Genomic DNA, 26417 nt, shown 5'->3' with positions numbered 1-26417 from the left:
GTCAGTCATTCAGTCTCCATCTGAATCCTGCTGTGCAGAGAAAGACTTCGTTGGCATCGGAGAAGGAGTTCTGCTGAAAAAAGTCCTCTACATTTACCTCAGAGGTCCGAATGTCACGCCCAGTTCAACTGGGTTATAGGCTTCAATCAGGAAATTTGTAGCAGTTTTTATTTTATTAGATTAAGAAATTGTGACTTGTTAAAAAATTTTCTGATACTGGGAAAATAAAAGCATATTTTCTCAAATTAGGAAGGACTAATAAACACTGTTAATTTGAATTTTTACTGAAAAATGTCCAACTTTCAAGGAAAGAAATAATAAAATATGAGGGTCCAAATACAGGTAAACTGACTGAAAGGCCCTTTGAGGCACAAACTGACCCAGATTACAAAAATGTGACCAACAGATTCAGCTTTGGCATCAAAATGGTGGAATCAGAAAACATGAATCCATCCTGGGACATTTCATCAGAACACTTTGTAAAAACTGAACGTTATTTAACAGCTCCGGCCTATCAGAATGTTGTTGTTGTAGACGATGTCCACCCGTCTGTTCATCTGTTTCCCCTTTAAAGCACTTTGAAGAACTTTAAACTCAAAGAAACTTCCTGTGACCTGATGACCACAGTGTACCAGGGTTGTCACAGCATCAACATTTACTGGACACTGATGCCATCTTCAGCTTGTGGTTGAAGCTCCTCAGATATAACAGGAAAAATGAGGCCTACATGTGTGCAGATCTCTGATCATGCAACAGAACGTGTTTTTAATCAGAACCTGTTAGGACATCAGAACAGACTGTCCTTTATGCTTCAAGCGTGACAAACTGCACGAAGAAAGATGACCTGGTTCTGTTTTACTGTCGGACCAGCTGACAGGAGACCACTGGACAGAAAGGCAGCACGCTACAAAGTTTGATTGAAATTATTATTTTTTAAATTAAAAGAGCAATGTTTTTCAGCCTGTGTCCTCTCACTGTTAATCTTCAAGTTTTCTGGAGACATTTTTTCATTCCCATCGCTGCCAACAAAACAACAGAAGACAGTTGGAAAGTTTTTCTGGTCATGCTTGGAAGTTAATCAGGTGTTGCTTCCAAAATTGTTGAGTGTTATTCCAGTGTGCTCATCTGTGGTTTATGAGGTTTAATATGCTGCGAAGGGGCTGAACGTTGACTGGACTCCCATCCATCTGGAAACGGTAACAGGCCTCTCTGAATGTCCGACCGTAGATCAGAAAACAGATCTATATGTTACAACTCTGGTCAAACGGGATGAGTGACTCCGTCATAAATGGGTTTTAATGTGAGCATTTCCTCCCACTTGACCCAAAATGAGACAAATAGCAGCTAATTTGGCTACAAGAGAAACAAGAGAAACCTCTTCCTCATAATATGAATTGATCCAACCTAAGGATTCCCAACAAACTCATCCTCAGAGATGCTAAAGATTTCAGACCAGATTTGGTACCTGCATCATTTGGGAAATAGTTGAAAAATGTCCACAGATTACATACCTGAACTATGGTAATGTTATTTACGTCAAAGTGCATTGAGATTCACAATAATACATGTTTTCTGAATGAGCTGCAGCGTATCGGTGTGGAGAGGAATGCCTGCAGGAACGCAGAGCTGCAATTAAAGAATGAGTGGCAACTAGGGATGGGAATTAAGAATCTTGATCTCACTTATCGATTCTCATTGAGTTAGGAAATAAGCTCTTTAATTTAAAACATGGACAAAATTAAAGCTGGTTTAAAAAATAAGAATAAAATAAGAGTTTATCATAAAAGATTTTTGTGCAGACAGATTTGCATGTTTGCAGGATCTGAAAAGACCCTTTTCAGGGCTGAAGGTGTCTCCAGCTGTGGACAAAGTCCCTCTCTAATTGTATTTATTGTCATTTATTTCACATTTCACTAGTTTTTTGTGGTTCTGGGTCTCAGTATTACACTTTTACCCAAAGTTATATCTAAAATGTAGGTTAGAGGAAACTGACTGCACACAAAAAACAGTGCATCCTGTTATTTACACATTAGAACTCATAGTTAATATATGTATTATTTTTGGTACTAATTGCTTGCCATAGTTTCTTGCCACCAGCCCTCCTGACACCCTCCAAAGATAACAGGATGAATGCGGATTATTTAGTGAGGCAGAAACTTCAAGGTGTGCTGGTTCCTTCCAGGTGAAAGTCATCAGGTCGATGGTTCTCTACCAAATGGAGCAGCAGTTTGAAAAGGAAGATGGAAAAGAAGCTTTCTGAGACACTGACTATGAGAAAACATCACTTAGCAAGGTGCTGACTCGGTCTCCATGTTCTTCTGCTTCAACCCAACTGTGTATTTGTGGAATGTGTTGGACAAACAATCCTCTTCCTGCCCACCTGGTGATGAAAATCAGACACTGAGACTTGGGTGTTAATCTGTTATTCCTGACTGTTGTGTGGCGATACAGTGAAAAGGAAGCCCACCGTGTGAGCTGCCAAATCAGCGGCGAGCCGAGCTGGACTCGCTTCCTGTGCTGTAAAAATGCCAAACTAAAGACAAAATAGGAATTAAATCTTCTGCAGCTGTACAAACCGAAGAATTGTTCAAACTGTCAGAAATTAAATCTTCTTACTTCACTCACGTCCATGATTAGCCAATAAAAGTGTTCTGAAAAGGCACAGGGAGCCAAATAAACTTTAGTGAAATTTGTCACTGATAAATTACACCTATTGTGGGTGAAACAAAAATTATATACTTATTTACACGAGGAAACTATTTAGAGAAAATTAGATAATGACAAAAACTTAATGCAAATAAATACAACCATCTGTGCTCACTTAAAGTCCAACTGAACTCACAATAATACACGCTAGTTTCAGCTGTCAGAAAAGAAGTTGGAATGATTTTAGAATAGGTTAGAAAACTCATTCACAGGTTTAATGGTCTGTAAAAACAAATGGACATGTTTTCAAGTCAAAGCACACATTACTTTCTGCCTGAAACACTTTGTTTCATGTCAATAGGGTGGACTTGGTGATTATTCCTTAGGTTGTGCCAATAAAACCCAAAGTACATAGAGGTGGTGCAAAATGTACCAGAAAGGAACTCCAATAGCATCAAAATAACCCCAATTAAATAAATAAAAATCAGAAAATTAGGAAATTACACAGCTTGGGTTTGGTCCTACTAGTACCCCACCATATATATTATAAATTAAATATAATTGATATCTCATAATATCAATATCTAAATTTAAATTGACTGAAAGGTTGTAATAAACTCCCAAATTTCTGTTTCACTTCAGCAAAATCAGGAAAGGCAGATTGCATCTGAATAGTTGTACACAAAAGAAGATTTTTGTTTTGTTCTCATTGTCTGCTGTAGGAGAATTAGATTTTATGACTCCTAGAAATCATATCTACCAGCAAGATGTGCCTGTATGGTGCCTTATTTTGCAATATTACATCATGTTTCATAACATAACTGGTCCAAATGCAAAAAAATAAAAGTGAACACAGGCTAATTAAAGTTTTATGATAATAACTTACTGATCATATTCAAGAAATCTGAATCTGTCTTTGTTTTAGGCTCATTTGTCAGATTAACAGCAACTTTAGAAAATTCTCAGTTGAAAGAACTTTTGGGTCACAACAAATTAAAATTAAAATTTTTTATTTAAACGATGTCTGATTTTTGTTAAAAAAAATTGTTGTGATTCATTTTAGATTCAAAACACAAAATTGGTCCCACATCATGTTTACAGTTTCCTATATTTTCTCATGAGAAATGTTTTCTGTTTAATGAAGTGAAATGTTTTGGTCTGTTCTCATCAATGAAAACAGGATATACCATCTGGATCAGGGGTGGGCAACTCCAGGCCTGGAGGGCCTAAAAGTCTCCTGCAACCTTTAGATGTATCTCTACTTCAACACACCTGAGTCAAATAATGAGGTCATTAGCAGGACTCTGGAGAACCTGACTGCACTTAGGAGGTGATTCAGCTGTTGGGTTAAAGTGTGTTGGACCAGGGAGACGTCTAAGAGTTGCAGGACACCGGCCCTCCAGGACCAGGATCGCCCACCTCTGATCTGGATGTTTGTTGTCTTACTTTCTGTAAAAAAGATGAAAGTATCAAAGACAAAAAAAATTATACTTATTGTAAAAAGATTATTTTAAAACTTCAAAGTTAGAATTAACTGATCTACAACAACATTTTAGAGCTTAGCTGTTTATCTGCAGATTAAACTCATAAGCGTGCGTTATGGTTTGGCGGCTCATGAAAGGGTTGTAAAAATGATTCAAATACTGCAGCTTTGGTGGAGTTTGGAGAACAGATGTTTCATGTGATTCCACCCAATGAAAGCCAGATTATTTCACTCCCACTGGAGTTTATTTCATCCCAACATATAAACAATGTTTGACGCCTTTCACATTTGGTGTTAATTCTAAAAAGCAAACCCAAACGATCAGTGACTGACTGATCTGAAGCACACCATTAGGCTGTTATTAAGAATCCATAACTGCAAATTATTGAGAAAAAAAACAAAAGCACACCACACATGTTAGCAGAGATGCAGACTGGCAGTGGGCATTTGTTTCTGCATCCCGGGACGCTCTGAGCGGGTGGAGTTCGGGTTTTCAAACCCTTCAAAGCGTCTCGGGTTGGAAACAGTGTGACATCACAGCGAGCAGCCAATCACAACACACTCAGCGGGAGGCATTTTCCCAAAACGTCTGATTCAGGACTTTCATCCTATGAAAACGTGAATCTGAGGATTTGGATAATTCAGATTCACTCAGAGGCGTTTTGGGAAACCTGAAGCGGATCACATGACATCATCTTTACCTCTGCAGGTGGTTTCCTCCTGTTAATGCTTTGATGACCTTTCTACACACCAGACACAGAGGCAGACACACACACACACATGAGAACTTGTAACAAAATGAACAGAACAACGACTGTTTTCACATAAAATCTGGAAACAGGGAGTCAGGCAGCCTGGAGCCTGGTTCCGATTTGATTGTTTTTAACAATCATCTACTTACAAAAGAACAACTGCTGTGTTTTCCACTAACTCTAATGTGGTACAACAAACATATTAGAGGAAATAAAAGGCTTAATTTATCATTAACAAAGTTTACTAGTTAATCAGCGTCAATTGATGTCCAAAGAGGCTGTTTGTCTCATAATTGATGGCTTAGAACAATAAGATGTGGTGTTTTTATTCTGCCTCAGCAGACAAAAGACCTCTTATAGTTAGGACTTTCCAGATGGCACCAAAACAACGAGGATGGATATTTAAAGTGGAGACACGCATGGATGATGTACTGGATCAGACTAAACTGGACCGAGAACAAGACTGTGTGAAAATGGCTTTAATTGGATTAATAATTCAGTGTTAGTAGGGTGGGGAGAATAAATGGGTCTAATGTGGGAAAGCAGTTGTGAAGACTGCTGAGGAAGATGAGTGGGATGAAAGGAGTGCAAAGAATAATGAAGAGGATGAGTGGGATGAAACAGATAAAGAATAGAAACCAGAAAATATTGGATGAAAGAGGGAATATACAAAAAATGATGGGAGGGATGATTGGGATGAAACAGGTTGAAAAAACTATAAGGAATCAAGTTGGGTCGTAGAGAATAAGAAGATGAGTGGGATGGAATGTGTGAAGCCAAAACTGTTGTAAAGAAAGATGGGGAGAACTGCTGTGATAATAAAGGTGTAGAAAAAGACAAGGAGGATAAATGGAAAAAATGGTAAGAAGGATGATTGGGATGAAAAGCGATTTCACAGAACAATGAGGAGGATGAGTGGGATAAAGCATTTTAAGGATAAGAAAGAGAAAAATGGGACTACAGGTGACAAAAACAGTGAGAAGAAGGAATAAGATGAATCTGAGTCCTTAAGGATGATGAAGAGGATGAGTGGGATCTTATTCTCCTTCTGACTGAACCGCCCATGCGTCATGTGTAATAAATTATTTTTCTTACAAGGTTTATTTTTCGGTTTCTGACATTTTATTTTTGTAAAACCTGATTGGTTATAAAGACTAGACAGAAACAGAAACGTCCCCCCAAAAGTAGAAAGATTGGTAAACTATTGTTCACTGTAGATTTAAAGACCAAAGTCCGACTGTGTGAACTTTGATTCCTTCCCTTGTTTCCAGACCTAAAGGTTGAAGGAAAAACTCTTTTATATCTGAGCTCATTTTCTCACAGCAAGACGTTCATGTAGTAAACTACTGTGTTCAGCGTTGTTCCAGGTTCTTGTTTGATCTGTCAAGCATGAAAACACTTTCATGTGGGGTTCTCATTAGCGAGGCGTCTCACCTGTGTTCCTGTTTCGCTTGGAGAACGGTGTCAGCGTGGCTTTAGCCTTGGAGGTCCAGTTGATGGTGCTGGAGCCGAAGGAGCTGGAGGACACCGACTTGGCCAGGTTGTCTGAGCTCACCTTCTTCGTGTTGTTGGTGGCCGTCTTACTCCAGTCTGCAGGAGGGAAACAACACCAGTACCATCACACCATCACTTCCAGATTAGTTCTCATCAGATGATTACCTGGAGTAGAAATTGTAGGTCATCAGATAAAAAACAAAAACACTACATTAAATCTTCCATATTTACCAAAATGTTGTATTAGTTTAGGCTTTCAGCTTCCTTGTCTTAAAGAGAAGCTAAACGTTGAATCAATATTTTACCTTAGCGCTAATAGTAGATTTTATTGGTCCTAAAGGTGCAGTGTTGTGTGTTTTCCAGGCACATGGAGCCATTTCATAGCATGATTAACTGTGTTACCTTCAATTGTTATAAATATGATATGTATATCAAATATGACTTCCTGATTTCACAAATCGAAATTGGGGCCCTGTCTCTTTAAAAACTCCTGCTCTTCAGGAAGTCATCACAACATGGCTCCTCTGTTTACCCTAACAAAGTTTTTACCAGTGTTTCACTGAGAAGCAGCTCCTTTAATGAGCTACACTTCCACCAGGTGTTTGCTAATTGCTGCTGGCTAGTCTGAAGGAGCAGAGTGGGCAGCTTGGACGCTGCAGCTCTGAGGAGGAGCTACATCTCAAAGGCGGGGCTAGGTCCACCCAGGCATTTTGGACAGCTGACTGGTTGCCATGGAGATTAAAGGATTTCTCAAACATGCATGTACGAATCAAGGTAAAACTTCAGGTATGTTGGTGATGAGGGAAAGAATTTATAACATGATGTAAAGCTCAAAAAAGTTGATTTTACATGATACTGCCCCTTTAAGGTTGCTGTCTTTGGGGTTATGGGCAAAATGAAATATTTTTGTGTAAATGTGTCTGATTCTTAGAGTGGTCCTCTTTGGGTTGAAGGACGGGAAATGCAACCAAATTTTCCTATTGGTTACAGTAGTACAGGTTGGTTGGTGTCTACGTCGCTCAGCTCCCCGATCGGGAACAAACACAACAAATATTGAGGCTCCGCCCACTTTAGTGGAAGCTTCAGTTTGTTTTGGCTTTTGTTTATAGGTTTTTGTCAACCATCTAATAGTCTGCAGTCCAAATGCTCATTATATTGAAACTTTTATTTGCTACTTTATCCCTGGTAGATTTTATTCTTCTTCCTGACCACATTAATCATCAATGACCCATATCTCTATTTAAATGAGATCAAGATCCAGGTATGGTGGGAGATCTGTGACGCTTCGGGTCCGTTTCTCCTCCAAAAGAGAGAACATTGTTAGAGTCCATGAAATCTATCAACTCTACCATATATTCAATAAAAACCAGATGGAATCTGACAGAAATATGAAATTTGAAGATGAAGATAGAAAACATAAGTTTCCAGACCCAAATCCTCAAAGAAAAGAGTGGAGAGACGAGAAAATCCGAGAGAGCAGGACTCTCCAGAGAAGTTCTGAAAGAGTTCGTCCTGAAGTTGCTGGTTTGACCCCGGCTCCTTGGGCAAGGCGCTTCATCTTCACCGGCGGTGTGTGGCAGCCAGGCTTCTGTCAGGCAGCTGTAGCTACTATCCAGTAGCCCACCCCCATCAGCGTGTGAATGAGACTGAACGTAGTGTGAAGTGATTTGGGGTCATGTTCAAGTACAGGCCATTTACCGGTTACCAGATCAAAGATCCTTCGCTCTGTGTGCTCCAATTTTGGGCAAATTGAGTCAATGAGTGGAAAGTTTAGGTAATGTGGAAAGCAGCTTTTGTTTTACGTCCAGCTGAGACGCCCAACAGGTCGTTGTTTAATTCGCTGTGTTCATCCCACACACAGGCAGGACAGGAACACGACTGTGATCCTGGCTTAAGGAGGAATTCCTCATTTCTAAGGCGATGACACACAAACTTAATGAGGAATTTTTTGAGTATGAAGTCAAACTTTATATTGGATGTTCACAGAGTGTTGTTGAGTACAGCGTCCTCAGACTGACTGCACCTGGAGGACATTCCTCTCCCTGAGAGACGGCTGCGTTTTATCTGCTTTTATTAGCTACAGAGCCGAGGTGACTTAGGTTTTATTAAACTGTCCTTCCTTTTTTTCCCCCTCACAGCTCTGTGAACCTGGCAGCAGCCAGGCAGACAAATCCGAAGGGCTTCCTGTGGGGAAACGAGGCAGGTAGACGGACGGACGGATACCTGAGTTTTCTGAGAGCCTGTAGGGGCCACAGCAGAGGTATCTCCTCCACTGCTTCTGCACGTTTTCCTTCAGAGCGCAGTGGAAGATAAATATGAAGAGACCTGAGAGGAGAGGAGATCAGACAAAAACATTTTTAGGTTGAGACTTTTACTGAAGCGACTATTAATCATGTCTTCTGAACAATAAGCAATTTTTAACCTGAATAAATAGAGACAGAAAAATCTGAACATCCAGATTACAAAAATAAAAAAGACATTTTTTCACAGGAGACCAAAAAGCCAAAAGATCTCACTGGATGGATGGATGAATAGATGGATGGACGGATGGATGAACGGATGGATGGATGGATGGATGGGTGGATAAATGGACGGATGGATGGACGGATGGATGGAGTGATGGACAGATGGATGAACGGATGGATGGATGGATAAATGGATGGACGGACAGATGGATGGATGAACGGATGGATGGATGGATGGATGAACGGATGGATGGATGGATAAATGGATGGACGGACAGATGGATGGATGAACGGATGGATGGATGGATAAATGGATGGATGGATGAATGAACGGATGGAAGGACGGATGGATGGATTGATGGACAGATGGATGGACGGATGGATGGATGGATGAACAGATGGATGGATGGATGGACGGATGGACGAACGGATGGATGGACGGATGGATGGATGATCAAACTTGAGCCACTACCACTGAAATCTCCTCAGATTAAAATAATTTCTTCCTCCCTCATTTGAACCCTGAATGTTTAGATGACATCTAAAGTCATGAGCCGTCGGTTCGGTTCAGTTCTGTTCGGTTCGGTTCAGTTCGGTTTAGTGGTAATGGACGCTGCACCTTGCAGAGAGTTGAAGATGGTGAACAGGTAGGTGAAGGTCAGGTAGACGGGTCCCCAGGCGAACAGAGCGAAGCCCCACGTCATCCCGAGCAGGAAGGTGAGGCTCACAACGCTCCGGAGGTTCCGAAGAATCTGGATCGCAGTGGAAGATTTAACTATTTAAACATTTCAAATAAAACGTTCAAAGATATCCTGGACACATTTGGCCTTAATCTCATCACCAAAAGCTGATTTCACTGAGAAATGTTCAGCTGTAAGTTAAAAACAGTGAGAACGGACCTCTTCTCGCAGGGTGCGGTTGCTGCGTTTGCCGTTGCGGCCGCAGATCTGCATCATCACCACGATGAACATGGCCACGTTGAGCAGGAACATCAGGCAGAAATAACCAACGCAGGTTGTGTAGAAAACACTCTGCTCCTTGATCCAACACCTGAGAGGAAACATGCAACACAAGAAGCATCTGCTAAGTCCTTGGTTGCTTCAGTGACGTCCCACCTCAGCTGTTGGTTGCCGTAGTGCCGTAGTTTACTTTCAGTAAAATTCAAGTTTAGAGGAAACAACAATTTCTACAGCAATAAAAACTTCATTTACAACACATTCTGGTTTCTACCAGACCGGTTACAATATGGTCGTCTTACATCATTGCTGATTCATCGGTGTGGTCCTTCAAGACGCCGTAATAGTTTTTATTCACCGTGACAACGATTCCCACCAGCACTGCAGGTAAACCTGGAAGAAAGCGTAGAGGAAAACTTTTACTGTGTAGGATCTCTGGATGAGTTTCTGACGCCGGCCTACTTCATGCATCGCCTCCACGCTAAAGTCTGTTCTTCTTCCATCTTCTGGATGTTTTCGGAGTAGCTCAGAGTTAAATGGAAATTATTGCTCACGAAGTGAACAAATCCTTCCTTCCCTGATGTTTTGGTGAATGCAAATAACTCAGAGCCTTAAAGCTTTCAGTTGACAGTTTGGGCTCCTCCACCCATCTATCCCTGTTTTCAGCTTGCAGTGCATCCCATAAAAGGCTTTTCCCAGGTTCTATTGTTTCCAGTTGTTCTTCCAACGTTTTAGACATTCCTGCATTGATGAGATCGAGTCATGAAAGGTTCCAGGTGTGATTAGTCCCAATGTTTCTGTAATACGTCTCAGCTGTCCAGCAGAACGGGGGTTCCTGTTGCAGTTCAGGTTTCTAAACTCTGCAGTCCAGAGACATCCCCTCTTTTTTGTCGTTGGAATTTAACTCATATTTTTAGATTTATCAATAAATTTTTAAAAATGCAAAACAAAAGTTTTTCTATTAATGAATTTATAGGAGCATGTGGGAAATGAAAAACGCAGATGGATATTTATCAGTGATGTCCAAAGTTGATCCTCAAAGGCCGGTATATTGCATGTTTCGGGTCTTTTCCTGATTCGACACACGTGAAACAGGTGATGGTTCAGAAACAGGGCTGGATAAACCTTCGACAGGCCGGGGAGGAACCGGGACTGGAGCTGGGCACTCATGGTCTAGATGAATGGATCAGTCTAAAGCTGAACTGGCCTCTTCATCCAAGATTTTTGAATCGTGTTGCAGCCTGAAATGAAGGAATGTGTACTGGCCCAAAGTGCGGCCCTTGGATTAGTTTTTTGTGGCCCTGGATGCAGTTCAGGAATGGTTTAAATGGGACGACAGCAAATAGAGTTTTATGTTTTTCTTTGTATGAGACTTTCAGTGACAAATTTATACCTTTGACAGAAAATCTCAGGTAAGAAATAAATGTTTTTCTTTTATTAGCCTGCGTTTTTTTTGCTGTAACTTTAATGTCAGTAGGACAAAATATCTTTACCGACTACGGAAAAACAGACTTAGTCACACTCAATAATTAAAATTGAATAAATATAGTTCACAGTTTTTGAGGCAGTTTTGGAAAGAAACTAATAATATTTAACTAAATAAAACTAATAATAGCTCCATTAACCATATAGTTGTACTAATAGGAATTATTAAAATACATTCAGTTAACAAAAATACATCAATTTGGAAAACAAAGCATGCTTTTTGCATTTTTTACTTGCACGCTTTTGGACATCAACTAGCCTAAGATGTAAAATATAACTCCAAGAATCAGCAACAATTGGCCAAATCTCAACTTTCAATGAGTTGCAAATTAATCATAGTCCTATAAAAAATAAAGAGCTCACCCCATCCCACGATGCAGAACTTGAGGATGTATCTGCGTATGTAGGTGTTGAAGACTTTGACCAGAGCGATGTACATGTGCACCGACTCCAGGCCCATCCAGGTGAAGGACGTCAGCAGGAAGTAGTGCAACAGGACGGCTGCGGATATGCACAGCCCCTCGCTGTCGACCATGCTGGCGAGCCAGCCGTCCAACAGGAACACGATGTTGAGGAACAACAGCGACGTGCTCAGGTTCATCAGGATCTTAGAAGGATAATCCCGTCGCAGTTTCCTGGGAGGATGGAAAAAAGAACGTTTACTTGATTCTCTGAATGGTGGTTTTAACTCCAACCAGTGAATCAACCAGCGACTGGACTCACTCGAAGGCGATGTAGGTGAGCAACGTGGCAGCCGAGCAGATGGCCGAGATGCCGCAGCCGATGTAGGAAAGGAACGTCAGGACCTTCTTGTTCTCTGGATCTATTATGAAGGAAGCCTGGGAAATGTCCTGCAGGGAATCAGAAACACAGAAAACTCTTCAGGATTTCTTTTCACTGATGGTTTATTTTCCAGGCTCGCCTGCTTTTGCCTTTCTTTTCTGAGAAGTTGAATTTAGTTGTTTTGCTCATTATTTTTAGAAACATTTATTAACAAAACCACTTGCATGGTAGGTTTGGACATTGAGATGTTTTTCCACCTTAGCTTGAACCAAAACACTGAGTTCGAGAGTTTAAATGACCTCAAGAATCCACTTGTATGTTCTCAAACACCATCGCAAGCCAGAAAAATGAAAGATGTGATTTTGTTTTCAGAATGAAGTCTGAGGTTAGCCGGAGATAAGATTTATATGCTCACAACATTAACTAACTTCTGGCTGCATACCAGCAGGACTGTCCAAAGTTTATAACAATTTTCTTTTTGCTATAAAAGATGTTTGTTATGTTTATGTTTGTTTCAGGAAAGCAGCTGTGAATGTGAACGGTGACGTCTGATGGATGCGTCCTAATCCCGGTCTGCGATGCGTCTCACCATCAGGATGCCGAAGTGGGTCAGGTGGTTGCAGAGGCAGACGGTTCTGCTGGAGGTCGACTCTTTAGAAAAGCTGCAGCCGTGGTTATTCCAGCCTCCGTTGCCCCCTGGTGGCGGTCAAACAGATTACAACTGTTGATTAATTTATCATTATTAAATAAAATTATGTTCATTTGGGTTTACAGTTTTCTTAGTATGATTTGTTCTGGAACTTTACAGCAAAAATTGACAAGTAGAAATATTTGAATATATCAGAACAACCTTGTGACCTGAAGCACAAAAGAAACTCCAGGATAAAACTGAGACAGACTCACTGTTCATGCTGAAGTCCCAGAAAACACACTCTCTACGCGACGACGCCTGCCAGGAAACAAGGAAAGAAGCAGCTCAACAAAAAATAAAATAAAAAGAAAATAGAATAACATTTTCATCTATACTCCAAGACGGGAAAATATCTGAAAAACACACTGACAAAAATATTAATACATAAAAACTACAAAAAGGAGTTGAATTTACATTAAAAAAAGAGAAACAATAATCATTTTAAAAATTAGATGAGAGATTAAAAGCAAACCAAATAAATTACTGAAGAAACAAAAAAATATCTCTTAGGAATTCAACTGGAAAATATTCACAATGTTTAAATCTATCACCTGTACCCAGTCTTGTTTTGAAATATAACCTTAAATATGAACAAACAAAATCACACCAAAATTATACATTTTGAGTGAATGAAATAAAAACCAAAACTGATCCATTAGTAATTAAAATAAACAATAAAAACAGAAAATTTAAATTAAAGACAAAAGGAATACACATTCACCTCTAATAAAATAAACAAAGCATAGAAAAGCAAAACAATATTTGAGAATAAAATAAAGACAACCAGCATGAACATAATCAAAACATTGACAATGGAATAAAATCCAAATTAAAATTAATTCTAATAACTCAAACTGTAGCCAACTGGTTCAGATTAAAATATTTTTAAAAAAAATCTGAAGGAATATTTAAAATTAAAAAAATATAAATAGGGTAAAAAATAAAGAAGCATAAAGTAAAAATAAATGACAGGAAGCATCAGAATTGCACCTGATCAGACAGATGGGCGATCTCGATCTTCACCGGATCCTGCAGGTCCGTGATGGAAAGGTTCCCGACGCTGCTGGCCACCACATAGCTGTTCAGAGACAAACCTTTCTGCTCTTTCTGGGGACAAAACACAGAAACACATTACCTGCTGTTCCCCTCATCCTCACTGATGAAGCTCAGCCCTGCCAGCCTACCATGAAGAGGCTGGGGCTGCTGAAGAACATGAAGTTGATCCTGGACAGAGACGACCGGCTGAAAACGCCCTCAGAGATTCCGGACAGCAGGGAGGCGGGAAGCGTGACCTGAGCCAACGGGTTGGCCGTCCGGTTGAACTCGATCTGACACAGGAATGACTCAATTCAGCTGATTGGTTTCATTTAAAAGGGACAGCGCATAATATAACAACACAAGATACAAAGAGTTATATAATTTCATTCATAAAAGTAAGAAATACAATAAAAGCCAGAAAAACCTATTTGAAGAGGCTTATCTCAATATGTTGATTTATAAGAAAGAAAACAAAATAGCATTTTGCTAATTAAAAAAAATAAATCAGCACTTTGGAAGAGGATTCATGAGAACATGCTCATCCTGCGGGGATTGACCCTCCATGACGGTTACCATGGGGTCGATGGAGTTTGGAGGGAAGAAGGCGCTGAATGACGTCTCGTTGAAGGATTTGAAGTTGAGCGCCAGGACACCCAGAGCCAGGTTTTTAGAGTTGATGTTAACCGATGGTCCATCAAACTCCACCTTGTTAGCCAGTTCATCCACAGCTTTCAGAGCTCTGCAGGACAAAAACGTAAAAGACTGAGTGTCCTCAGCAGTAGGCGTGTGGATCTGGTCCAGCAGGGCCGGATGATGCGATCAGAGTGCGACTGTAGGAAGACGTACATGTTGGACGCTTTCTCTGAGCTGACCATGACGTTAGAGATGATATTCACGACCGATTCGGCCACCGCCGTGTCAATCTTGGCAACGCTGACCAGTTCCTGGACCTTCGTCACAACCTGAGAGACCTGCAGACCAAAAGGACAGAAAAACAAACAGTTGGTTCAGTTCATTCTAATTCTTATTCTGATGAGTTTCCATTGTGAAGTCCAACCTCCTCATAGGACAGAGTGTTCTTGGTGAAGTTTGCCAGCTGCTCCGCTACGCCAGCCGCATTTTCTACAAAAACACAATAAATTCAATTCAAGGCCTTTAAGGGTTAATGTGGAAACTTATAGACATTTAGGCAAACATGATTAAATCTAATGTTGTCTATCAATCTGCACTTAAGTTTAATTAATGATCAGATTCATGTTAAAATATGACTGCCAGATGAGACTTTTTTTGTTCATGATTTTTAATATAAATTACATTAATGCATACATTAAGACTTAATACAATTTTGTATCAAAATTTATTTAAACTCCTAAACTCTTCAGAAAATGTATTTATCCCAAATTAAGACATACTTAAATTTGAATTAATATATATAATTTTAGATCAATTAAGATAAACAAAGGTAAATTTACATCAATGATGGGAATTTTAGATGAAATGGAGTAGAAATAAGATTTTTGCATTTTCATAAGTGTATTTTAATCTCACAGAAATTGTTTCAAAGTTAAGATTCAGTTTTAAAATAAATATTACTCTATCCTACAGCTACAGTATATAATTTAGTCCTAAACAAATTTTTAGATTAAGAATTATTAATTCACACTTTTTTTTAACATAATCTTACATTATTGTTACATCGTCAATCCTTCTGTAAAAACTAAATAAAATTTAAGTAAAAATAAATCAAGATTCAGCTAAGAGGCCGACGTCATGCGGTCAATTTTAACCAAGCAGGTTAAATAAACTCAGCTAATGAAAGCTTATGTTAATTTTTTACAGCTATATTTTTATTTTTAAATGTGCTTTAAGTTGGAGAGTACCTGCAGTAACTGAGCAGTTGGTGAGGTTTGCAGTCGACCAGTGAGACTGGAAGGTTTCTGGGTGAATCAAACTGGGAAAAGTGACAAAAACAGGTTAAATGTGACGGTTGTGAGACAATGACAATAAAGATTTATCTTATCTAATTACATATTAGCTCTATATTATCACTATATTAGAAACAATAATGAATAGAGTTTGTCATCAGTAGGAGTTTAATCACTAAGACTTTATCTATAAAGGCCTCATGGCTTTTAAAGTGAAACTATTAATAATCAGAGCTGGGCGTCTTTGTTCAGCCAGCAGTGATTAATGAAACGTCTCAAAGCGAAGCTAATCAGATTTAAAATGTTCTCCAGCGACCCGGGGGCCGGACGGCCCTGCTTAAACACCATTTAAAATTCAATTTACACTTCAGAGAAGATAAAATGATTTCCAATTAATGAGATTAGGGTTCTTTAAGATTTACGAGGATTTAAGCTTTCTTGTAAAGTTTCAGAGCGATTAGATAAACCGTGACCAACAGAAGCTAATCGGGAGCAGGTGCAGAAAACATGAAACGATACCAAGAGCTGGACATCGCTCCAAAAGTGATTAAAAACTTTCAAAAGGAAAACCACAACACTAATAAAACTGTTTGTATGGAACATCTGACATCAGTTTATTTTATTCTTTATGTTTCTGGGCTTTTGTGTCAAGTGGCAAGACAAAAGTTTTTATTCTTTACATTCCCCAAATTCGGCAAAATTAGGGGAAAAAACCCCACACTGATGAAGCTTAATAAAAGAATGTGAAACATGGGGGTGGTGGTATTATGCTGTGGGACTGTTCACCTTCACCTGGAGGAAACATTTCCAAATATCGGCTAGTTTTAGATTAAAACAAGCAGAAGAAGGTGAAATTTTTAAGAATATGATCAGAAGAAGGTTGAGCAAAGGAAATGTTCTCACAGTCTGAGATCCTGAGCTGTTTTGGAAAATACTCCCAAAACACCACATGAACTCACTGCCTCTACAAAGTTTTACTTCAGCCTAACGGCAGTATTTTTTCACCAGGTTCTGGAGGCGCTCTGGTCCTTGTTGGGGAAGCAAGGCAGGAAGTGAGAGACTCTGGGTTTGGTCTCAGACCACAGGTACTGAAGGTGGTTGTCCTCTGGGCAGTTCTCTGTGAGGAAACAGATGATTCACCAGCAACATGTTACAGATACAGGAGAAAAGAAGGAGGAACACGTTCATAACAAAGAGAAGCCAAATTATGAAGTAATGTAATAAAATACGGCTTTAAAATGTAACAAAACATCAAAATCACTATTATATAATAATCTATGCAGAATGTAAGAAAATCCCTGACTGTATTTTGAATTGTTTTGCCTTATTAAACAACAAATGAGTTTTAAAGCTCAAATAAATGACCAAAATCGAGTATTTATTAACCAAACTTTCAATTTAAATGATCTTCAACATGATAGAAGTATTATAATTAGGATGAACACAGTTTATTTCATAATGTGCCACATTAGTATATTATAATTTCTAAAAAAAATGAGCAAAATGTGTCCAAGGATGTCATTAAATTATTATATAATGTGGTTTTAATGATGTTTTATTACATTTTTAAGTCCAATTTTATTACATTATTACATATTGTGGCATTACAAGGAGTTATATGAAGAAAACTAAAGTGATAAGTCAGAGAAGGAGAGAAGAAAAGTTTTTATTTTTAGCAAAATTCTGTTTACTTCTGTTCTTTTTCTACAAATATCTAAAACCAAAGTTTCCAGTTTGACAGCTGAACTCGTCTCTGACCGATCTGGCGAACGTTGATGTCGGCAGCCCGGCCCAGCAGGCTGGTACCGGCCGGGTTGTTGATCAGCTGGTCCAACACGTCGGCTTCACCCAGACTCTCATTGGTGATCATCAGCAGCACCTGGCAGGTGTAACTGAGACGAAATGTTTTCAGCTCAGATTTAAACTGATCATCACCTGAAGATGAGGCCTGAAGCTTAAAAAAAAACCCTCACCTGTTCAAGGCTGCGTCCTGCTGAACTCTGGAAAAACAGATCAAAATAAAGAAACAACAGAAACAAATTGGAACATGAGTCATGATAAGATGTAATAAAGTACAGATAAAAACATCTAGTCGTTTAGCGGAAATAGCCAGTGTTTGTATCTAAATTGTTTTACAATGTTTCTCTTTCCAACATTTTTTGATTTGTTTTTAGATATTTTTAAAGATCATTGTATTAATCTTTCTTTTGACGTTCAACTGTAGTATTAGTGAACGTCCACTAGATGGCAGTAGTAGTAACAGACAGAGTCCTGGCTCAATTAGAAACAGAAAAATAAACATTTTCCTTTTTATTATCCCTTTATTTGGGATAATAAACACTTTTAGGGAAGCGTTCCCTGTTAGTGAAGCCTCTTCATTTTGGACCAATTGTGAATTTAATTTCTTGGCTCTTTGTTTTAGCCTGTCACACACATATTTTTCCTCATTTATTTTGTTCAACAAATTTTAGTCAGCAGCTAATAGATGAAAACTTGGATTTTAGTTCCAGAAAACTGCAAACATAAGGAGACTAACATTATTCAGACAAACACGAACAAAAGCATATTGTCAGTTGTGTTGATATAAAAGAATCAAAAAGTGTTTCTTCTTAAAGAAGCAGACAAAGAACAAAATATTGAAACATATTTTAAATAATTCTAAGTTTGCCAGCTAATTTGACTATGGCTGCTTTTTTCCCCCCTGATTCTTTTTTAATATTATCTTAAAGAAAAACAACAACTAATTGACTGAGGTTACATTAAAAATATTAAGTTATCCGGTTTGTCTAATGTGACTTCAAGCTAATGAAGTAAACAGTTTTATATTAGGACACTGGATGTTGCCATGGAGACGAAAGTAAATCTGTGAATAAAATGTTTTAAAACATCCTGAAGGTCACAGCAGGAACTACTTACATATGATCTTTTTAATAGAATAAAATACAAAACTGCACCAATAAAATCAGCTTGTGTTGGATTGTAAGACAAAAGAAAGTTTGCAGAATTACCTGATATTATCCAAAGAATGTGTCCAGTTCTGAAAAGTTTGATTCATCTGCAAGAAGAAACACATTGATCACTCAGCAGCAGCCAGAGATCACAAACAGATGAGAACTGATGTTCAGAAGAGAAATAGGCCCACTGGAAAAAAATTAAATAAAATCTGACTGCTAACTTCTGAGGTCAAAAGTCACAAATCTGAGAAAAAAAAAGACAGAATCCTAAAATTAAAGTCAAGATTTTGATAGAAAAAGTCAGAATTAAAAAAAAAAAAAAGAGTAAAAAATCTAAGAAAAATAATTCGAATTCTCAGAAATGTTAAATATTGAGATTAAAGTTTAAATTCTGAGAAAAGAGTGGAAATTAAGTGAACATTTTGAGATAAAAATCAGAATATTATGATTAATGTCAGAATTCAGAGAATAACTTTGAGAGAAAGTCATATTTTTCTTTATCTTTGGCCCTAATCCTCTCCCATACTGATGAAGCTTCAGCTCAGCTCTTTCCTGCTGTTTTCAGGGTGAATTGTGGGAACATTTGTCCCATCTTACCCAGAGCGCGGCGGCTCGCTGCACCGCCTGCAGGTTGAGCTCAGACTCCACCGTGAAGGAAACCCGGTAGAACAAACCGTCTGCAAAAAAACCAGGAAACCATCCCACAGTCAGAGCTTTTCATTCAAGTGGAGACCTTTCTGTTTCTGCGCCTCACAGCAGGAGATGAATCAAGCACTCAGAGCCAGTAGAGGCATGTTAACCTCCAGAGAACTGGTGAGGAGGAAAAGTGCAGCTCAGCAGATAACAGCCAACAAAACGAGAGCTTTCTTCTCTCTCAACCGCAACCTTTTCATTAGCGGTGCTGCTAGCTTCCTAAATCTTTAACAGATTTTCCACCTTTCAGCCCAATTTCCCCCAGTCTTGATCGTTTGCATTCAAACTGAGCGGAAAATAGAGAATGTGTTCAGCAACACATGAATGGAGGGAGTTTAGTTCATTTTGGTGAATAAACTCACATTACTGCAATGCAAATAGAAAACCTTCTGATTGCCTTAAAGATTATCTAACTGTCTGCAGAAAGCAAAAGGTTTTTAACCAAAATCTGAGGTTTATCACTTTCCTTATTTTTATCTTCCTGGTAACACTGGAGGGATTTGACTGAGCTGCTGCAGCTGATCCCCGATTCCAGGTATGCACAAATAAAACATCCAAATTCAGGAGAGAATCTGCTGGTTGATGAAATGTAAAACAATTTGATCAGCTATTTTGTGCAGCCTTGTCACTAGAGGGCAATGTCCAACGAGAAGTTCAGCAGATTAAGGTGATGTTTTGCAGACAGACAGTAGATTACCAGCAGTAGATGGAGTTTGACAGAAACTAAATTGAGCTTGACTGAGGAAAATCATTCCCTATTTTAACATTTTTATTGAAACTAAAGACCTAAAAATGAGTTCTTTATTAATATTCCGCCTGCAGGCCTTTTGACAGCTTTGCACATTTAAAAACTGAATAATTTTGGCCACTTTTCTTTGGAAAACAACTCAAGATAAATCGGTTAAAAATAAAAAATCTAAATTTGAATCCAAAAAGAGTTCAGGGAATGTCCTTCAATAAAAGACATTTTAACAACAGTTACATTAGCTTTACTCTATATATTTTGGTATATTTTCATCAGGAGTATTTCTGACATATTTCAGCTTATTTAACGTTTTCTCGTGGCTTTGAGCCTCAGTGGTTTTAGTGCTTCGCTCCATCTCCTGCTATGCTGCACAGCAGCCACTAGGTGTCTCTCTTAGATCTACAGTTGTTAGTTTGAAGACATTATTTCTGGTTGGAGAGCCTGCAAACTGACAGGGATTTGTTTTGCTTGTTCAAACATCTCAAGTAGATTTCTGATAAGGACTCAGAATCCGAGCAGCTGAGCAGGAAGGTCTCCCCCAGAGAGCGGGATGGACTTCGCTAAAAGACGAGGACTGTTGAGGAAAAGTGTCAGAAAATCAAAAAAAACGTCCGATACCTGGGTTTAAACTAGAACTACCAATACAGCAACCTGATTGGACCCAGAATCACACCAAACCAATCACCAAAACTCCAAATGGTGCCGTTGGTCACACAGTCAAAAATTAACAACAATAATTCAGATTATTTAGCTATAAGACACAAAAAGTTGTTAATTTTTCAGTCATATTTTCACCATTTATAAATGTCAGTTTCAATATAAATAAAAAGCAAGCTAGGCTACAAACTAAATATTTATCTGAGAGGTAGATATTTTGTTACGAAGTAACTGTTTAACTCAAAACTAAACACTCCAAGCACACTAAATATCTAGTTTATAAACTAAATATTTGTAGACTAAATATTTAGTTATAAAAACAAAGTCTAAAAACTAAATATTTAGCTAAATATTAGAGTTAGCTAAATATTTAGTTAACTCTGGGTTCGTAAAAATATGTAGTTTATAAACTAAATATGTAGGTAAAGGTTAGAACTAGCTAAATATTTAAACTAAATGAATAGCTAAATAAGCTAAATAATTAGCATGCTAATTGAAGTTAAATATTTTGTCTGAACTGAATATTTAGTTTGATAATTAAATATTTAGTTTGAAACAGTGACATTTGTAACTGAATTAATGACGGTGAAAATATGGCTGTAAAACTGACGGCCGTTTCTTTTTTCATGAATTTTGACCGTGTATCTTTACTAACGGCACCCCGTCAAGATTTATATGATTAATTAGTAAAGGTTCGTTGTTCTACAGAAAAGCCCAACCACCTTAAAAAGAAATCTAACATGTATTCTGTCCTAAAATCCCTTCACAGTCAAACTGAGCAAAAACTCCCAGATTTTAAGACTTAATACAATCAGAAGGAGGTTTCTATACTTGATTGCTTTCTCCAACGGTCTACAGCTACGGTTTGAACATACTGTTCCCTGATGCCTCTCTGCACAGACATGGAAAATCAAAGGTCAGTTTGCAGTGGCAGGAATCAACACTCAGAGCGGGTCGTAGCGCGGTTGGACTCGGGTCTCTGAGTGGAGCAGCCGAGGAAGAGGAAGTAGTTGTAGCTGCAGATGGTTTTGGGAAAACTCCGTGGTTCCACAGGTTCGGATCTGAGGCTGGTTTGGGCTTTGCAACAGCTGGTTCTTTTAAAATGCTTGAGTCTTCAGAAGCATTTTTGGCCCGTGTGGAGTTTGTCACTTCAGCTGGCTCCAGAGGGGCGTCTTTGAGCATCAGAATGATGTCTTTATTCATGCTGGAGATGTTTTTTGTGTCTACATTACCGGAAACATAAAACTCTTTAAGCCCAGACATGACGTCTTGATTTGGGGCATGGATGGAAGAGCTGGTGGGGGACCTGGAAGCTGCTGGATTGGGATCAGAAGATTGCAGGGGGGTTGGAGCAACAGCAGCAGTGATTTGCTGAGATGCATCCATCATGCTTGGTTTGTTTGTGTGTTTAGAAGCAGCAATCAAACGACCTGTTGCAGCTTCCTGCATCCCGTCTCTCCTGCTTTCAGCTGTAGAACTCACTCCGACTTCAGACACTCGCTCTTCAGCAGGAAGCATCTTCGGAGCGACATCTGCAAGATCAAACATGGAATCAATTCTGGAGGCGTCTGCTTTCAGGGAGCCGTTTGCAGGATGAGAGTCAACTCCATCACTGTCAGCGTCTCTGGCAGGAAGCGAAGGCTGCGAGGGAATGGCTTCCCATTCATCTCCAGAGAGTGTGGAAGACTGTTTCCCAGAGAGGGAGAAAAAGAGCTCAAAAGGCTGCATGTCGGCTCGGTGTGGGGTCTGGAAGTGTTTGTTCAGGAACGCCGCTGTGGGTCGAGTGGGTGACAGAAAGCCAATTTCTGCTTCTGTCACGCTGACGGTTGCTAATGTTGCCCTGCTGGAGGCGAGAGTGGGGGAAGAGGGAAAAGATGCAGGGGGAGGAATGTGGGGAACAGAGGGAGAAGGAAGCTGATGTGTGTGTGGAATCCGGTGTGAGTTATTTGGCAGAGGAGCCGGGATTCCCAGCTGTGCTCCGACGGTTCTGCGATGTGTTGTCGGTGGAACGGCAGGCGGGAGTAAAGAAGACTGAATAAATGGGTCATCATGATTCACCTGAGAAAGAGCTGCTGATGTTTGGCCCAGAAAAAAAGCAGGATTCCCTATGATTTGTTTTGAGTTCCCTACAGAAGGAGGAGACGTCTCAGACGACGTCCTGAGGCTGTCGCTTAAGACAGGAGGGAAAATATCTGAAAGCAAAGAGGACAAGGAAGCAGGAAGCCGAGCTGGGGTGGATAGGCGACGCAGATGAGACTGATCTGGAAACAGATTTACATCCTTTAAATCTCTTAGATCAGACTGGAGTGAGAACGGACTCAGAGACGGAGTGATTGGCCTTAAAACCTCAGACAAATTCTCCGTAAGTGAAATCAAAGAAACTGGATTATTCCCACTTAAGAATTTGTTCAATGGAGTTCCATCTGAGACACTTAATGGCTTTGATTTAGAATCAATTTCTGATACATTGGATAATCGTTCCTCAGAAGACAGGGAGGACTCAGGGAAGAGTGCACCAACACCAGACGGGATCTGGGATTCAGAGATGGAATCAGAAAGGAGAGGATGTGAAAACACAGATGGATTTCTGGGGTCAAATCCCATCTGAAGGGTTGAGGTTGGAGATGGAAGTGGTACAACAGAAGGATGGGAGGTTCCTGACACCCAAGGAGAGGCATGAAGCTGGAGAAGAGGAGGGACACTGTTGGAGGAGACAGAGGGTGGCTCAGTGGGACCCAAAAGGGACGGTGGGGAAGATGGAGGATGAAGAGAGGCGAGGAAGAGGGAGAGAAAATTTTGGTGAAAAACAGGGGAGGGATGAATTTTGGCAGATGGAGTTGTTTGAAGATTCCCAGTTTGTTCCACAGAAAGAGAAGAAGCAGGAGTGCTGTTGGGTTTCTGCTGTAAGACAGAAACAGCAACAAGTTGTTTAAGGGGAACCTCCAGAGAAACACCAGCAGAGGGTGAGGTTGCAGTTTCAGTTAAAGACACCGTCGGTTGAACCACGAGACGTTCATCAAACTTTGGTTCAATCAGACTCGTGTTATTTGGAGAGGTATCTTTAGCATCACCTTCCTCCAGAGTGTCACTGACTCTTGTTATAGAGCTGGCAGGAAGTTCTTCCTGGGAGGAAACAGCATCATACTCATACATGTCACCCAAATCATACATGAACATGTCAGACCCTGAAGAGTACTCCAGAGGATCCGTCCAGTTCCTCGTTAGGAATTCCCCACCGCTGATGCTCAGAGGGAACCAAGGGGGCGCTATGGGTTTGCTCTTTCTGTTACTCAGCCCTGAAGATGATGACACCTCACCTTTATGTTGCCGTGGAGACGAGGCCCGTGATGGTATGGGTGCAAGAAGAGTTTCAGAGTCTGGACTGGTTGTGGGGGTCTTGATTGTTGTGGTGTTATGGGTGGAAGATGAAGACTTTGCTGTGGAAATCAAACTGTTTAGCTGATTTCCCAACATGGGAGAGGTGTTCCTATAGGAAGGCCTGGCTGTCGACTTCGGTCCGGTTTTTAGAGGGGAAGGTTTTGTCACCCGAACCTCCACCCTGCTAGGGGTTGCTCGGGTGGCAGCTGGTCGCCTTCCTCCGCTCGGCCTTTTCCTCAGAGGGGTAGAGATGAACCCCAGGGAGTGTTTGGGGCTGTGATAGAAAGCTGAACTCCGGAAGGCGGCGGGGGGTCGTGGGTGTGATGGATCTACTGGCGAGGCTGGACCTGGGGCTGGAGCAATAATTCTGGGTTGATGCTGTGACTTTGGAGGTCTGGAGTCTTGACCTGTAGGACTGAACTGACTGGACGTTAGAGAACGGGGGTTGGATGATAACGCACGCCGGGTTCTTCTGATCGTTTGAAAAAGTCCAAAGTTTCTTACAGGAGTTAATCCACCAGCTAGAGTTTTATGAAGGTCAACCACCAGATGTTTGGGTCTTGGAGAATTGGGGTATTTTGTAGAACTCCTCTCCACTGTTGGGTTGCAGCATCAAAGGAGGAAGCATTGCAGTGAAAAAGCAGGTTAGATTAAATACATAAATGCATTTAAAGCAAAAGAAACACCTGCAAAGTACATTAAAACCAATGACGTAAACCAAGACCATCTGAAACCAGAAATTCTGCCGATTGATCCACGAATCACATGCATGACTTAAAGTTTATTAAATCTTAGAGCAATAAAGAACACAGAAGGTATGAAGGTTGGATAGAAATTCAGAACCTGAGGAGTTTATTCAAGATGCTAAACAGGACATGCAGCTGGTTTGTTACCCAGAGAAGAAACATCGGCTTTGTTAGTCGACGGATGGCTGGTGGTTAGAAACGGCAGCTGGAGAGTCGTCCCTGGAAGAGGTTCAGGTGAAGAAACGAAGGAAGAAACTACAGAAAAGAGGGTGGTTAAAAGATAAAGAAGAGCAGGAAGATGAAATTATTAAATATGTGATGTGATTGAAAATCAAGTCTCTAAATTTACAGAAACGAGGCAGCATGTCTGAAAAACACAAGGTTCCTACGCAATCTGGAGGAATTTGAACGTTGTTTTAAGGCTCTCAGGTTTCAGTTATTATGGAAACAAAGTATTGATTTAATGTGTTTCTCTAATGAATCTTCTACATGATAAAATGATCAAATTTCTCAAAAATAAGTTCATTAAACATTGACATTTTATCTTGTCTGTTGATGAAAACGATTGAAAATAGCTGCTTCATCCATCCGTTCAGCCATCATTCACAGTCCATCCGTCTCTACAAAAATCCACTGAGCAGAGAAAATGTAGGTATTTTAATAGGAAAACAGGAACTCCTATTTAAAGAAAATATTTCAGTACCTACTGCTAAATGTGTGTTTGTTGGTTTGAAGGATTAAATCTTGAATTAAAATAAGCAAAAATGAAGTTTGACATCATTTTAGGTGTAATTAAGACATGCAGGTTGTTAGTGAAAAGTTTTGCTAAAGTATTAAGAAGTAAAAATAACATATGCATAAATTTGATCGTTTCCAATGCAAACTGGACACTAACCATAATCCATGCAAATCCGTCCAATCTGTCCTATTTAGCTTCATTAAATGTTACTTTTCCACCAAACCAGTTCTGTTTCTAGTTCAGAGTTGGTGCTCGGGTTTGTGTAACTTCCTCCAGAGTAAAAAATTATTTCATGTTCAATAAACAGAGTAATGATGCATCTCAGAGCAGAGGTGGGACAGAGCCATTGTCCTGCAAGTCGCACACAGGTCTGAAATATTTCCAAGTCCCAAGAACAACTTGGTCCTGATTTGAGTCAAAGTCTCCCCGCATCACTAAACTCAAATAGTTATTAGCAGAGATGTTGTTAGTGTGAGAGACTAGAGAATAAAAAGTGTCTTTACAGGATGTGGAAATTACTTTAGACGCAACACCAGCCCTGATCTAGCACCAGAACCGCCTTGGTGGAAAACACCTACATTACTTTTTGTTTTTAACATTTATAGTTTTCTACTGATTCTGTTTCTCTTGTCACACTTTCATGGTTCAGGTCAGAATAATCCTTAAATCAGACAGAGTAAACACAAAATTCATTTTTTGAAATGAAGTAATTTTCTATCTGGACCAACCTGGTCTTCTGTGAAAAAGTAATTTTTGTTCTACAGTCGATGACCACAGCTATCTGTGG

General features: G+C 39.7%; 1 protein-coding gene across 9 annotated transcripts in view; it reads right to left on the bottom strand.

Annotated features, from left to right (window-relative positions):
- The window catches only part of adgrg6 (adhesion G protein-coupled receptor G6), a 70410-nt gene that overhangs the window by 5953 nt on the left and 38040 nt on the right, over positions 1–26417 (bottom strand). For 4 of the 9 annotated variants that reach the window (XM_032585394.1, XM_032585398.1, XM_032585399.1 and 1 more), the window contains 20 exons: positions 19270–19349; positions 18727–18773; positions 17692–17718; positions 17477–17610; positions 16724–16835; positions 15674–15744; positions 14851–14915; positions 14640–14764; positions 14367–14532; positions 13940–14083; positions 13746–13862; positions 12968–13013; positions 12654–12760; positions 12005–12132; positions 11645–11916; positions 10099–10189; positions 9740–9890; positions 9460–9592; positions 8599–8700; positions 6316–6471 (listed from right to left, as the gene is read on the bottom strand). In XM_032585394.1, coding sequence (XP_032441285.1) covers positions 6316–6471; positions 8599–8700; positions 9460–9592; positions 9740–9890; positions 10099–10189; positions 11645–11916; positions 12005–12132; positions 12654–12760; positions 12968–13013; positions 13746–13862; positions 13940–14083; positions 14367–14532; positions 14640–14764; positions 14851–14915; positions 15674–15744; positions 16724–16835; positions 17477–17610; positions 17692–17718; positions 18727–18773; positions 19270–19349 — 2274 coding nt within the window. Of the gene's footprint in view, positions 1–2633; positions 2652–4830; positions 4873–6315; positions 6472–8598; positions 8701–9459; positions 9593–9739; positions 9891–10098; positions 10190–11644; positions 11917–12004; positions 12133–12653; positions 12761–12967; positions 13014–13745; positions 13863–13939; positions 14084–14366; positions 14533–14639; positions 14765–14850; positions 14916–15673; positions 15745–16723; positions 16836–17476; positions 17611–17691; positions 17719–18726; positions 18774–19269; positions 19350–25038; positions 25147–26417 lie in introns of those variants that run through there. The other 5 variants (XM_032585392.1, XM_032585393.1, XM_032585397.1 and 2 more) reach the window with 3 other exon arrangements.

Source organism: Xiphophorus hellerii, chromosome 15 (genome assembly GCF_003331165.1).
Source record: "Xiphophorus hellerii strain 12219 chromosome 15, Xiphophorus_hellerii-4.1, whole genome shotgun sequence".
NCBI lineage: Eukaryota > Metazoa > Chordata > Actinopteri > Cyprinodontiformes > Poeciliidae > Xiphophorus > Xiphophorus hellerii.
The sequence above is the reverse complement of the archived record's forward strand: the minus strand, read 5'-3'. Positions and strand labels throughout refer to the sequence as shown.